The 15,666-nt window shown below is 34.6% G+C and overlaps 1 protein-coding gene across 6 annotated transcripts in view; it reads right to left on the bottom strand.

Moving 5' to 3' along the window:
- The window catches only part of NME7 (NME/NM23 family member 7), a 251,720-nt gene that overhangs the window by 208,215 nt on the left and 27,839 nt on the right, over positions 1 to 15,666 (bottom strand). For 3 of the 6 annotated variants that reach the window (XM_061183130.1, XM_061183125.1, XM_061183126.1), the window contains exons 2-4: positions 7,639 to 7,674; positions 1,394 to 1,501; positions 488 to 654 (exon numbers count right to left, since the gene is read on the bottom strand). In XM_061183130.1, coding sequence (XP_061039113.1) covers positions 488 to 654; positions 1,394 to 1,501; positions 7,639 to 7,656 — 293 coding nt within the window. In that variant the 5' untranslated portion in view covers positions 7,657 to 7,674. Of the gene's footprint in view, positions 1 to 487; positions 655 to 1,393; positions 1,502 to 3,702; positions 3,751 to 7,638; positions 7,675 to 15,666 lie in introns of those variants that run through there. The other 3 variants (XM_061183124.1, XM_061183129.1, XM_061183128.1) reach the window with 2 other exon arrangements.

The raw sequence follows: 15,666 nt of genomic DNA, 5'->3' as shown, positions 1-15,666 counted from the left end.
TTCTGTTGTATTTTTACTCATACTCATTCCTCTGACCAGCATTCCTCCAACTTGATCCAACTGGGTAAAAATTCAATCCATCTCTCATGATCCTGTCAAATACCTTCACAAAGCCTTCCCTACTCTTCTACAAGAAATAGCTTTACTTTCCTCTGAGTTTCCTTTGAGCTTCTGGCAATCACTACTTCCCCCCCATAAACCATCTTTATGCTGTACACTAAGACATATTTTCAGTTCCCAATTAGAAGAATGACGAGGGTGTATAAAAGGTTTGCACTTTTTCCCCTGGAAAATAATCATTGCCTAAGACTATGGGCATCACTTTGTTACCTCCACAAAATTCTAAAATTGTCATAATACTGAATTGGATCACTGAAAAATATCTACACTGTAAAAACAAAAGATAGAAACAAGAAGTTAGAATTTGGTATCACGACATACATAATGTTCTAAGAATTTTAAAAAGATTATATACTTGTTTTCTTACTTTTCTTTCCTACTGCCCAGTTGCCGAGCTGTATATTGATCCCCATAGTCAAGTAGCAGCAGTTGTCGAGAAAAGACATTCACTTTGTTGCCTATAAATAAATCTTCCAAGTGAAGGTCTTCATATTTGGTCCGCTTTAAAAAGGTGCGATGATTCTTTACATCATGCTAGAACCAAAAACAATACAATAAAACAAATAATTATCAGTAGGTAATGTTAACCTTATTATAAAACTAGAAATAGTTATTAATTTTGCTCTATTAAACATGTTACATTCTGTTTCATTTCTGCTATAAGTACAAATCATAATTTCTTTCATAACTTATGTAGTTCCTAGTCTACTCTAGTAATAACATAAAAATTACAAATTTAATACTTTAAAAAACCCTGGATAGAAAGATTTGTTTATTTCCAAATCACTGCAGCAAATTAGTGCCTATGAAATCCCAGAGAAATTCCAAATTTCTGCTTTCTTGCCGACACAAAATCCCAATACCAAATAGGTCCACCTGCAAAAGGAGTCGTCAACAAAGGGACACAAAGAAACAAGCAGGACTCTTTTAGCTCAGCCTTCTTCAATTTGACTTTTTGTAGCAATAACAGCATTCAACAATGGTGACATATTTATGAGCATGATAATCTTTATCTGTAGCCACTTATTGACTATCACTTAATCCAAAGCATAAATAATCCCACTTCAGTTTTCTAACCAAAAAAATAATTTCTATTAAAAATAAAGACACAAGGTATCTTCTTGTATTGGAATTATAATACCAAAATTTTAAAAATTCCCAAAATAAAAAGAATGTATTTTTAAAAGCAACTATAAAAAAAGCAATCCTATTCCTCTCTGGATCCCACCTTCACTCCGTTTGCCAACTTTTAAGCAAAAAAAGGCTCATTTACCATTTCAACAGATCCATCCCCTGGGTAAAATAGAAGCTCATAACGTCGAAATAGTGAAGCATTTGGATCATACCACTCTGCAATGAAAACGAATCTTTCACCATGATTCTGTAAAGAAGGATAGAAGAATTTTAACACTAACATATAAAATATAAGCACTCTTGTAAAAACCATACAAATTGAAAGAATTACCAAATATTTGCAATGAAGAAATTTGTTATTACTTATTGTATTGAATAATTCTGCTTTTCAACAGTATGCCAGTTATCAACATACCCTCATAAATATTTCCTTCTAATTTCTTATTAAACATCCTTAGATATCTCAAAGATGACTTATGAACTGCTTAATACTTCACAGCCATCCAAACATCCTGGGTAAATTGATACTTTTTTTAGAACATGAGCTCCAGATCTGACTACTATGATAATTCAGTCCTTCTGAAAGCAAGTTTACATATAAGCAGATAATCAATAAACTAGTATGAGAAAAAAAAAAGAAGAAAAAATTAGTATGAGAAAAAATTTCTGAGTGGCTAGCTCTCAATTACATTTAGAACATAACTGTTCTAAATTTAAGACTCCAGCAGTATTAGAGTATTGTTGTCATTCAAATTATAGTAAGCATCTTTACTCTCCTTAGTAATTTCACATGATAGTATCTTTTTATAGAAAGAGTGGGAGAATGTGTTAGTCTAGGTCCCCGGAGAAGCAGACACGATGCCAAGACAGGATTAAACATGCAAAAATTCTATTCTGTAAGAGAAATTCTGTACAGGAAATTCCTACAAGAGAAAATAGGGAGGGATCCAGGGAAGGCTGACAGACCACAATACAAATCTGACCCTAAGTGAAGGAGAGAGTGAAGGAAGACTGGATGATATCCTTCTGGACTGCTCTACAGACTAAGGAAGGTTCAGCAAGACCACTACTACCAAATGTAAAATAGATAGCTAGTAGGAAGCAGCTGCAAGGCACAGGGAGATCAGCTCGGTGCTTTGTGACCACCTAGAGGGGTGGGATAGGGAGGGTGGGAGGGAGACGCAAGAGGGAGGAGATATGGGGATATATGTATATGTATAACTGATTCACTTTGTTATACAGCAGAAACTAACACACCATTGTAAAGCAATTATACTCCAATAAAGATGTTAAAAAAAAAGACCACTGGGCGGTGCTCAAGCCAGTTAGCCCTCAGAGAGTTCTCTGACTTCCAGGGACAGGCCTGCTTTAGTATCCCTGCTCCTCTCAGTCACAGGCTGGGAGCAGCCCTTGGGGAGCATGTCCTAAGCACAAGAGCAGCAGTAGATTCCAGAGCACAGGAGCTGAGGCCCTATGATCATTTCAGCTCCCTCTAGTTGAAGATCTGTGAGGTGCATACAATGAAAACCTAAGTCAAAGAATGGCCCTCTTTCCTGGACTATTAGGCAGGATTTCCCATCATACGTTATTAATATCTTAGCCCCCAAAGGTCCTTCATCACAATAAGCAAATGAGGACGTAAAGAAGAAAGGAATCTAAGGGTTTCGTTGCTAATTCTGGATTTAGCATCTGATTCTCTGGTTATGGTATATAGACGGGTTCCTTTTATGTTAATAATTCACTTATAAATTCTAATAGTACTATGTCTAGTTATATTTATGATTGTACTCATAAGCTGTAATGGAGATAGTTTTAAAGACACTATTTTATTTTTCCCACAATCATCCAAAAGACACATTTAAATAATGTTTATTAGTCAAGAGAAAACAAAGGTAAGAGATACACTATAACCAGCCTTTCTTCATTATTTTTCATATTGATCCTTATAAATACAGCTTTTTTATTTTTATTTTTTAATACAGCTTTTTAAAATTTAGGTTTCACTGTGCATTCTAGTATTATACTCTCCTTTTAATATAAAATTTAAATATTAGTAGTTTATTAAAATTTTCACTATCTATATTAAAATATTCATTCACTCAAAAACATCATTGAAATATTGCCTTCACTAAAATAAAATTATGAAATGGACGAAATGATGAGACATCTAACTGAAGGTAAAAGGGCAAAGAAAATGATGCAAATGAAAAACCAATGAAACTTGGCACTTCCATTTATCCAGGCAGCCTTAACCACAAAACCTGCCAATCACACTCTTTAACTCTGAGGCAGGTAGTAGAATTTTTCATGATTCATCATCCAGAAAACAGTTTTAATACAAAGAAAACAAACTGAGGAAGTACTGTTTCTGGCTGACAACGTAGCTTAGAGCAAATCAATGCTACTTTCCAAGAACAACTAGAAAAGTGGGATGTTAAAAAAATGTACCTGTTTGATGATGTTGGAGAGCATCTAAGGCAGCCAGATTTGATTATCTAAGATTCAGAAAGACAGGAAGTTCACTGAGGTGAGCACAGCATTCTTTATACTGCTTTTACCTGAGGACATGTGCTGAGACTTAAGTCAAGCTGGACAAGAGACTGAGAAGCCCAAGAAGCTGGCAGGGGAAGGCTGCTAAGAGGCAGTGAAGCTAGCAGAGCTTTTGACAGTGTCGTGGGGATAAGTAGACAAACACTGGAATTTGGGCCTACCAATGCAGCCAAGACTTGAGGGGCAAAGATCCGGAAGAAAAAGAAACCATAGAGAAGTGAGCTCAAACCTGTGTTTGTTCAATGGAGCTTTACACTCCAGGAGCATAGGCAAACTAAAGGTAAACTGATCCTTACAAAATTTGAAACAAGTTTTGTGTTCACTCAATGATCAATTATGATAAGTGATGTTTCCTCCATTCCAGCCCCCTGCACCTCCAGAAATGGAAATATGGCTTTTCATACACAATGTCAAGCTTTCAAAGACAAACTACCAGATATACCAAAAAAAGAAGACCAAGAGAAAAAAAACAGACAATAGAAAGAAATCCATGAATACCCTAGTTATTATCTGAAAAGGCTTCAAAATAACAATGATAGGTACGAAAAATATATGTCAAGATTAATAATTTCACCAGAGAGCCAGAATCTATTTTTTAATCAATCAGAAATTCAAGAATGAAAAGTAATTGCCAACACAGCATTCTATAACTAGCAGAATTACCCTTCAAGAGGTGAAGGTGAAATAAAGATATTTTTAGACAAGCAAAACCAGAAAATTTATTGCCAATGCACCTGCATTAAAAGAAACTCTAAAGGAAGTTCTGAAGGAAAAAAGAAAATGATTCAAGATGACTCAAGGAACAGAAGGACTGAAAAACAATGGAAATGTAAATATGTGGGTAAATCTAAATAAATAATGCATATACAAAATAACAATAATGTCTTGTGGGATATAAAATAAGTAGAATTTGAATTCAGATCAATAAGAATATAAAGGGTGTAAGGGGAAGACAATATTCTTCAAATTATGTGAAGCAAAAAAAATATCTCTACATCAGTTGCTCAACCTTTTCTCAAATTCCAATGAACATCAGTGAAGAGAATGTCTCTTAAGCTAATAGGCACACAAACTGGAGACATTCTGTTCAATTTTTCAACCTCTGTTCTGTTAGAATGACCTTTCTTCATCTCCTAGTGCTCAGACAACAGGAAAACAATTCTCAAAATGTTTAATAAATCAGTGCCATTCAAACTTTAAGAAATTAATGATAACCATTAAACATGACAATAATATTAATTTTTAGAGTAGCTATTAGTTAGCAGGTTCTTTACATACATTATCTCATTTCATTCTCACAACAGACAATGTAGGTTGACAGAAATAGCGATATTATTTCATGGACAAGGATAGTAAAGCTCAGAAAATTTGAACACTGGTCCAAGGTTACAAAGCAAAGAAATAAGTCAGCCCTCAAACTTTGGTTCTTCAGACTTTGCAAAGCCCATGTTTTGTCCCATTAAACAGCACTACCTACATAAAATGATGCAAAAGTCAGTGTTAAAGAAAGCATTCAGTGGGCCTAAACTAATGATGAACTGAGTTATTTAACTACTCCTCTATGTAAAGTTAAACAATTCTAGACAGGGTCAATTTTGTAACCTTTAACAAACATGTAGGAAGGAAGGAAATAAGGAAATAAGGTTACTCCCTGTGACATCAAACATACTTAACAAAATATCTCTTTTCAATTATATCCCAATTTCAGAATCTTAAGAAATCAAGAGTCAGTGAGGTCTGTCCTTATAAAATACCAAAAAAAACTTAAATATAAAACTATATTTTAAAACCTATATAACATTCATATGGAAACCCAAGAGACCCAGAATAGCTAAAGCAGTCTTGAAAAAGAAGAACAAAGTTGGAGACCTCACATTTTCTATCTTCAAAACACTGCAAAGCTACAGTAATCAAGACAGTGTAATACTGGCACAGAATAGATATAGATTAATCTAATAGAAGGGAGTCCAGAAATGAGCTCATACATATATGATCAACTGATTTTCCTCAAGGGCAACAAGACCATTCAATGGGGAAAGAACAGTCTTTCCATAAACAGTGCTGGGACCACTGGATATCCATAGGCCAAAAAAAAAAAAAAATGAAATTGTATCCTTACCTCACACTATATACAAAAATTAACTCAAATGGATCATAGACCTAAACACCAAGAGCTAAGCTAGAAAAACTGCTAGAAGAAAACATTTGTGACTTTGGGTTAAGAAATGGTTTCTTAGACAAGACACCAAAAGCACAAGTGACCAAAAAACAAAACAAAACAACAGCAAAAACATAGATAATTTGGACTCCAAATGATACCATCAAGGGAGCAAAATTACAACCCACAGAACTGGAGAAAATATTTACAAATCACATATCTGATAAGGGAGGGTCTAGTATCCAGAATGTATTAAGAACTCTAACAACTCAATAATAAAAGACAACCCAGTTACAAAATGGGCAAAGGATCTGAGTAGACATTTTTCCAAAGAAGATATAAGAAGATATACAAATAGCCATTAAACCTATGAAAAGACGCTCAATACCACTAGCTATTAGGGAAATGGAAATTAAAACCACAATGAGATAGTACTTCACACACACTAGAATGGCTATAATAAAAAAGACAGGCAATAATAAATGTTGGTGAGGATGTAGAGAAAATGGAACTCTCATATGTTGCTGGTAGAAATGTAAAATGATGCAGCTACTTTGGAAAACAGTTTGGCAGTTCCTCAAAATGTTAAACATAGAATACATAGGACCCAGCAATTCCACTCCTAGATATACACCCAAGAGAAGTGAAAATATAGTATATACCCATATAAAAACTTGTACATGAATGTTCATAACAGCATTATTCATTGAAAATATACTATACACCCATACAAAAACTTGTACATGAATGTTCATAGCAGCATTATTTATTATAGTCAAAAAAGTGGAAGTGACCCAAATGTCCATCAATTGATGAATGGATAAATTGTGGTATGTCCATAAAATGGAATATTATTTGGCAATAAAAAGGAATGGAGTACTGACTCATGCTACAATATGGATGAATCTTGAAAACATTATGCTAAATAAAAGAAACCAGTTACAAAAGATCACATATTCCATTCATATGATTTCACTTATATGAAATGTTCAGAACAGACAAATCTAGAGACAAAAAGTAGGTCAGTGGTTGCCAGGGTTTTCAGGGAGGGAGGGATGAGAATGACTACTAATGAGTATGGTATTACTCTTTTGGGGTAATGAAAATGTTCTAAAATTGACTGTAACGATGAATATGCTAAAAACCACTGAATTGTACACTTTAATTGGTGAATATTATGGCACATGAGTTATATTTCAATAAAGCTGTTTTAAAGTAAAGTAAAATAAAATACCATCAGTTTAAGATACCAAACAAAATTTTACAAAGCAGATGTTATTTAGGAAATTACAGAAAGTATATATATACACACACACACACCTATATATATTGTGTTGCCAATAAGTTGCTGCTTTGAACCCATTTTCATTGTGAGTACTATATTCTAATGTAGCCATGACCTCTAAGAAAAAACAATAAAAACAATTACTTTTTTATTGTAAAAGAAGAAAAAAAGTAAATAGATACCAGAGGTCACACTTTTGAGGGGAAAGAATAGAGTTGTGTTAACTTTTAAAATTCCATCGGAAACCAAACAACCTAATGCAATGTTGAAAGGAGAGTTTGCAACACTACAGATCAGTTCAATAAATCTCTGATAAATAACAATCACACAGAAAAAGATACAATAACTATGTCCACAAGATTTCAAAAATGCTTAAGCTCTTGGGTCTGACCTCTTGAAGTTTTGGCATAGAGTTTCACAACAGCACCTACACAGAAAGAAAAAATATTTCATAATCTCTCAAACAATTAGCCTATTCCTTCATCTATAACTGTGATTTACCTCAATGAGATTGTTAAAAAACTATATATGAATAAAAACAGAATTTCTATTTAATAGAAGAAAGTAACTCTCAAGCAAGTATTGTTTCCTCTATGAAAAAAGTTTACCATGCCAAGTAAAAATTGTATTCAAACTTGATTTAACCTTAACCTTTGCAGTAGAAACTTTAATTATTTCCTAAAGTCAAAAGATGTCTGGAGATGTAACAGTGGTACATCTGGACTTGGCAGAGAACAATGGTACATCTGAACATCTCATTCAGGCTGGCCTTTCAACTAGTTGCCTCACTACACACACACACACACACACACACACACACACGAGCACATATCCACATCCACACACCTAACCCAAAGTTACCTTTGAAATTTTAAGAATTTTATTTTCAGCTAAGTTGAGGCAAATCTAGCAAAGAACTCCATTCCTTTTTTTTTCAGTGATGTCAAAGCTGAATATCGTTGTGTTCAAACCCTTCATTTTATGGATAAAGAAACTGAGGCAAGCAAATATAAATGACTTGCATAAAGTCACAGAGCTAGTTAATGACTGAGCTAAAACTTGAAACTCCACTTGCTATGACTCAGCTCTTTCCATAATACTGGGCTTCCAGGGCCAACTCAAGAGGGAGAAACTAACACTTTAGTCACACATAGGGACACCTCCAGTTTTCTGCCAGATCTTCGGATGAGAATGTCACTGCCTGGATGATCACAGGGACAATAGAGATTTCCATTTCTGTCAGAAATACCATTATGCAGAACATTTAAAGATTATGCTCTAGCAAAAAGAGACTTTTTCTTAAAGAAGCTAAATCACTTTCCTTCTTCTGAACATTTCAAATATAATTTATACATAATGAAACATTCAAGCGCACTTTGTTCCAATTTTGTAAATAATCACCAATGTGCCATCTCATTTTTTTAATATTATAAGCAGATAGCCACATTATAAGGTTCAAAACACACTACTCCCAACATATGAAACCTTGGCATATTTAATGTTTTAAGCCGAAGGAGTTTGAGAGAACAACAGAAGCAGGAAGGTCACTTTGACCTTTACCCAACCCTTCTTCCCTGAAATAGGTCATAAAACCCTCATGTGAGAGCTGCCCTGCCTATACCCTTTGTCTTTGAAGACAAAGGGACACGGAGGAAAATCCCAACAAACAGCCCTCTCTGAGTTTCCCCTAGTTTACCACCCTTCCCTCCTACTCCTTATCATATTCCTCCAAGACTGTCCAGTCTTCATCAAACCCAGCATAAAAATACTCAGGTCTGTTCCCTCAGGTCCTCATTTCCTTATGAAGGCTCCCATGTCACGAAAAACTTATATTAAATAAACGTGTATGCTTTTCTCCTGTTAATCTGTCTTTGTCAGTTTAAATTTCAGTCCCGGGGACCCTAAGAGGATTGAGGAATACTTTTTCCTCCCCTAATCACACTATAGTCAAAAATCTAAGAAGAGAGCCAAGAAAATGGAAGAGAAGATTTCATGAGCTGCAGCTGGGGGGCAGCAAGGGGAGAGAGACGTTAAGCAGCAAAAAGCACAGTGGTTCTGCAAGACGGCAAAGAGAAAGAAACAACATGCCAGTGGTTACGTAAACAATAACCAAACCCGAGGCAGAGTGGGGAAACTGTAATCAGAGTATTATTAATCCTAAACAGAAGTGGTTCTGTTCCTATTGCTAAAGATCAGCACAGAGAAACCTAATGAGCATTCATTTTCATGGCCCCAGAACTTGAGGGATGATGACCCAAATTCTTATTCTTCAACTTAATACTGTAGTCTGGGTAGGGAACGGTGTTCTGTAAGGACACTCAGGAATGTGACAAGCCAGTGATGGTGACTTTAGGGATGCACTGCACACACTCATATCTCTCACGGTGCATGAGGGGGTCGGGGGACTGGAGAGGGTCCTTTTCCATTTACACCTTTCTGCGCTGGTTGGCCCTAACTGTTTGGTGCTTGTGTTACTTTTATTATTTGATGTCAAGAGGGGTTAAACTGTTTTCTAATTTATAGTTTTCTTTATAGTTTAATTTCAAATTATATTGAAGACCTGAAGCCAGTTTTTTTTTTTTCTCTTTAATTAGGTAAGGACTAATTAAACACCCAGCAAAGATACTACTTGTCAGTAGATCCTCCCTCATATCATATATCATCTAGAACTCTTGGAGTTCTCTTCTACCAACTATACTATACTATACTAAAATCAGAATGTGAATACAAAAAACAAACAAAACAAACAAATAATCAAAGAGTATAACATGAATGTTAAGGAAATACACAAAGATATAAACAGTTAAATTTGGGTGGCAGCATTCTGTAGTTTTTTTCCCACCTTTATATTGTTATTGTCTGTGTTCTCCCAATGTAAATTTGTGTATAAAATCATAAAAATCATAAAAACAGCCCTTTAAAAATCAGTGTAAACAATTACATATCAGATATATGATACAAAAAGAATGGGAAAATTAACATTAAAAGCTAAGATTTCTTTTTCTCCTACTTCTCTGTATTTTCTACACTTTATATAGTAAGTACAAAAAATAAATTTCCCTATAAAAATCTTCATTTTAAAGTATTTTACATGGCAGAACTTTTGGTGAGCAATAAGATATATAGTGTTTTTTTATTTTATATGAAATTTACTCTTCCCCTCCCCTTATAAAACAGATAGAAAGATAGATTGGAGTTGGGGGAGGGATGCTTTGAAGCAAAATGCATTCTCAAGTAGACGTGGAATGCAGAGAAAGTAACAGAGGGCAAATCCCCAACACAAAAGCAGAGAGGAGAACATCCTTTTGCAGTATACAGAAAGAGGTAAATCCACTGAGAACAAATCTGAAACCATGGTTTCAGAACGAAGAAAAAGGAAAATCATTCAGATTTTTAAAAGAAAAGGTTATTAGTTTTACAGGCCTCTTAATACAAAGCACAGTCGTACTTGGGAGTTTCTATATATTCTATTAAAATTTGGGTTGACTTTCAGTTAATGTAAGCATTAGCAAAAATAAAAACAGGTGGTGTGTTTGGAGCATGGTCCTGGAGTTAAATAATCTACAACTAACTAGCTCCTAACTTCGGTATGCTCAGTCTCCTCATTTGGAGAATGAGAAAAATCATACCTATTACAAACAGTTGTAAAAATTAATGTGAGCACATTTGTAAAAGGGTCTGATACACAGTGTAGAAGACTGAAAAGGTCTCCTGTTAGAACCAAAAGGCACTGGCTAATGTTCAACAGTAAACAAAACAATGAATTTTTAACATTGTCAATAAATCAGAATGATTAATGATCAGAAGCAAATCAGCAAAATTAAAGATCAGAATTTCAGGGTGAAATGATGACTTTCTAATCTCACAGCATCTCCAACATCTCCAATTCTTATAAGATTTAAAATTAGAGCTTAGATTTTAGGAGAAATTGACACAGGGTTCTGCAAGTGAGCATTCACTTGAAGGGCTGTATGATAGTGTGTTCAATCTCATGTCTGCAGTTCAAACCGTGTATTTCAGTATTCTCTGAATTAATAAAATGCTTACAACTGTCAAAGTGACTTGCTTCAACCTATGTATATCTCTATATACAATCTTACCATTATTTAAGTATAGGCCTCACTACTTACATGATGAAAAAGATAAGGCAAAGCTATCACAACTTTATACATCATCTAATTTCCATCCACCAATTCATGTATTCAACAGATTGACCACTTACCATGTTCTAGGTACTAGGATACATCAAGACATGACAATGATGATTAGAAACAAACATTGTCCTTGCCTTCATAGACCTTATAATCTAGCACGGAGAATAGCCAAATCAAACAATCACACAAATTCTTTTTTTTGACCAAAAAAAAAAAAAAAAAATAGAAAAAGAAAAAACTATTGTGTTGCGTTACTCTTATTTATTTCTAAAAACTTAGAACTCCTGGCTCTGAATTCACTGTTCTACTATGTCACAATTGACTCAGTTAAGTAGGTCATTTAATTTTTCTCTCATCTTACTCAAAACCTATTTTACACTGGTTATATAACTAGTCATCAGAATGTGCTGTAAAGCACTTTACAACGTCTATTTTTAATTTCCCTTTGATGGTATGCATTTTTAAATGTCGAAAAACCTTAGATTGTTTTTCCAAATTTATTTTGTAATGCCTTCTAAAAAAGGAAAATGTCATTTTAAAATGTAGCATATGAAAATTGCTGTCCATTCAAATGACATTCTGGTATGAATCATCTCCCAGTTCAGTCTTTTTTTTTTTTAAGTAGTAGGCTTATACCATGTACAGGCTGATTACTTAGGTAAGTTTCTTCCATTCATTTTGAAAACATTTTTCCTTCTTTCAATTCCTTTTTGAAAAATAGGTGATAACCGGTAGAAATAATAATGTTCGTTAGTAAAACAGGTAAATTTAAAACCATATGTACGTTGATTAAAGCATGATAATGAATGAACTTGCAGATAATGCTGGAAGAAAGGACAGGATTAATACAGATGAGTTAGCCACACCCCGGCCCTTGCTATTACCTGAAGGTGTTCCACCACCAAATTCAGGGATTCAAGCATTCTCTTCACTGCCCATATCCTCCTGTCCTTACAGTTAGTTTGTTCAACTTCTCCCTCTTTTACATCATCAGGTTTTCCAGCGCAGCAGCCCTTTCACACATTCCCAACCCACCAGCCTCTTTCCTTCACTTCCTTCCCTATCCGTCGCAGATTCCTTGACTTGTCAATCATGCTCTTAACAATTCTTTTCATTGCACCATTTGGCCAGGACCCAACACTAGACAAAGTTAACCACTGTGCTTTCTCTGTGCTTGCAGTGGAGTTTATAGCTTTGCATTTTACATTTAGGTCTGTAATCCATTTTGAGTTAACTTTTGTGAAGAGTATAAGTTCTATGTCTAGTCATTCATTTTGGGTAATATATATGTAAAAAGGAAAGCCCAGCCCTACATGGATCATGTGAAACTAACAATCTTTCCCACGCACGTATGCTTTTTAAAAAATCCCTTAGTTCAAGAGTAAGTTTATTAAGCTTGTGCCACCAAGTATAATTGTACCTTGGCCTCATACACTTCAATATTACTGGTCAGAAAGAGCCACTCCAGTAATTTCGCCATTTGCAGCAACATGGATGGACCTAGAGATTATCATACTAAGTGAAGTCAGACAAACAAAGACAAATATTATACGATATCACTTATCTGTGGAATCTAAAAAATAATGAAAATGAACCTATTTGCAAAATAGACTCACAGACAAAGAAAACAGACTTAAGGTTACCAAACGAGAAAGGGTTGGGGGAGGGATAAATTAGGAGTAGGAGATTAACACATACTACTATATATAAAATAGATAAGCAACAAGGATTTACTGTGTAACACAGGGAACAATACTCAATATCTTGTAATAACCTATAATGGAAAATAATTTGAAAAATATATGTGTATATTCTTTGCTGTACACCTGAAACTAACACAGTATTGTTATTGTGAATTAACTATACTTCAATTAAAAAAAAAAAGAACCATTCCATTTCTGATGACTCTATAGTAATCAATCAACAAATACTGATTGGACCTGGCATTACCAGTATTTGGCAATGCATGTGCCAAATTGAGCCTGCTGCCGCTACTAATGCTGCTCTCATTTGCTGGTAGCCTATAGCAAATGACATGGCTCTGAGCTGTGCTGCTTGAAAAGAAAATCCAGGAAACTATAAAGAATTTTCTTTTGGGGTCAGATGGGGAATACTTCAGGATAGCTAAGAACACGGGCTGTAGAGTCAGATAGACCTGGGGTGGGTGACATGGACAAGATACCTAACCTCTCTGAGCCTCAGTTTCCCCACCTATAAAATGGGAACAGTAATAGTACTTTCCTCCTAGGGTAGTTGTGGGGATTAGATGACTTAGTGTATATAAAGCAGTAGGATTTCTGTTGCCTAAGTCTTATAGCAGTGACGGTGGCTTGTAGGGCCACATGTGACTTTCGAGCTGCACTGCACACATTCATCTCCCTTACTGGCCTTTTTCTGATATACAAGAAGGGCCTCTTTTGATTCGTGATGCTGCAGCCTGCACTGCAGCAAATCCTAGTAAGTAGTTCTTTAAAGGTCTTTGCAGAAAAAATCAGTAGGAAGGAAAAAAGAATTTGTGGCAAACAGAAAACCACAAATGTGACTAAAATTGTATTTATTATGAAAAGAATAGCTACTGAACATATATAGTTATTTCTGTAAGTAATTTTTTATAAAGGACATGTAGTAAATCAGAGTCAGTACAAATTCTTGCCCTTTAGGGAGCTCAAAGTTACGGGTCTGTTTTTACCAGTACAAAATTGAGCAACAATTTTCTTTCTAAATTTTATGACATCATCTACTACACATTAATGATTAGTATTATAATTCAAACTTCTCAAAGGAAAAGCATCACTGGAAAAAAATCACAGATTACATTAATCAACACGAAATTACTGCTGCAAATTGTAGATGTGAAAACTTAAACCATGTGCTTTGGCTTGGCATGGAAACACAGAAATGTTATGGAAAATAATAACAAAGTATTTACATTCTATAGCTAATATAATATTTAAAGTCATATTGGACATTATACTTACTAGCAACTTATATGTTCAAAAGAGCAGGTACCATATCTTACCATTTAACTACTCTAAGATGCAAAATTAATTATGTGACTAGTTTCCAGGACCAAGAAGAAATCTGAGAAGCTATGTGAATGTTTACGAAATAGGAGTAAAATTTGAAGAATCTGCCTCCAATTCCACAAAGCAAAGCAGAAATGTTCTATATTTTACTTAAAAGAGAGAAATATGTACTTATAAGAAAGCATGTCAGTCCAAGGCTTCTCTGGTATCTAAAATAAAACACAGGAAATAATTTTCAAATAAATTATCTAAATCTTCATTTAATGGCTCAACAGTGAAATAAAATGTCTACTTAAGGTAACTTTTCAAGTAAATTTTTATTCCTGATAGCAATAAGCCTGGGAGAAAGGCAGGAAAAATTGAAAATCATACTCATTATCTAATCCCATGTCAATTATAAATGCAGAAGAAACAAAATAAAATATTAATATGGATAGAAATGTACCCCCCATACATAAGTACTTGGGGTAAAGGATGAGTTCATGGGTGTATATGCATTTGTGTACATGTTAAGTGAAGATGAATTACTTCTGAATAATACATGATAATAGCATAAAATTATCTTTATTGCTTTTTACAAATAAACTACTAGGTTTCTGAAGAGGAGTTTTGATTATAAGTTGCTCCATTGTAATAGAGCCCTTTAACAAGTCCTTTATTCTTCCAGGGACCTTTCATTCTGATAAGGCCTCTAGAGGATATTGGAAAGATAAGGTATCAGCCCAGTACATACTGACACAAATGTTACCACCTTTAAAGACTGAACACTTAAAAATGCTTAAAAATAAAGAAAGAAGAAAAGGAAGGAAGGAAGGCAGAGCCATTATTGTTTTGTTTTGTTTTTTTAGGGTACCAACTATCATTATCTTGCATAAATCAATGGGATCCACTGTTTACATTTGATTGCTTGTACTTATGACTCTTTTAGTGTTCTCTAAACTGCTACTATTTTAATTAACATTTACAAATCTTATTTACCTCTCACAACTGTTAGAATCAAATAGTGAGTCAAGCAGATAGGGAGGGAAAAGGGAGATAAACTAACAGTACATTAGGGGTAGGTAATACACTGTCTAGGTTAATCCTCACCAGAAACTTATCGTGGAGGTACTCCCCCAATTTTCACCCAAGAGAAACAGATTCAGAGACATTAAGGTTAATTGTCCAGAGGTTACACAGATCAAACTGCTAGTCAGGGCCAGTGCTGGAATTCAGAGAAAGGTTTGTCTGATGCCAAAA

The sequence above is a fragment of the Eubalaena glacialis genome, chromosome 3 (genome assembly GCF_028564815.1).
Source record: "Eubalaena glacialis isolate mEubGla1 chromosome 3, mEubGla1.1.hap2.+ XY, whole genome shotgun sequence".
Taxonomy (NCBI): Eukaryota; Metazoa; Chordata; class Mammalia; order Artiodactyla; family Balaenidae; genus Eubalaena; species Eubalaena glacialis.
The sequence above is the reverse complement of the archived record's forward strand: the minus strand, read 5'-3'. Positions and strand labels throughout refer to the sequence as shown.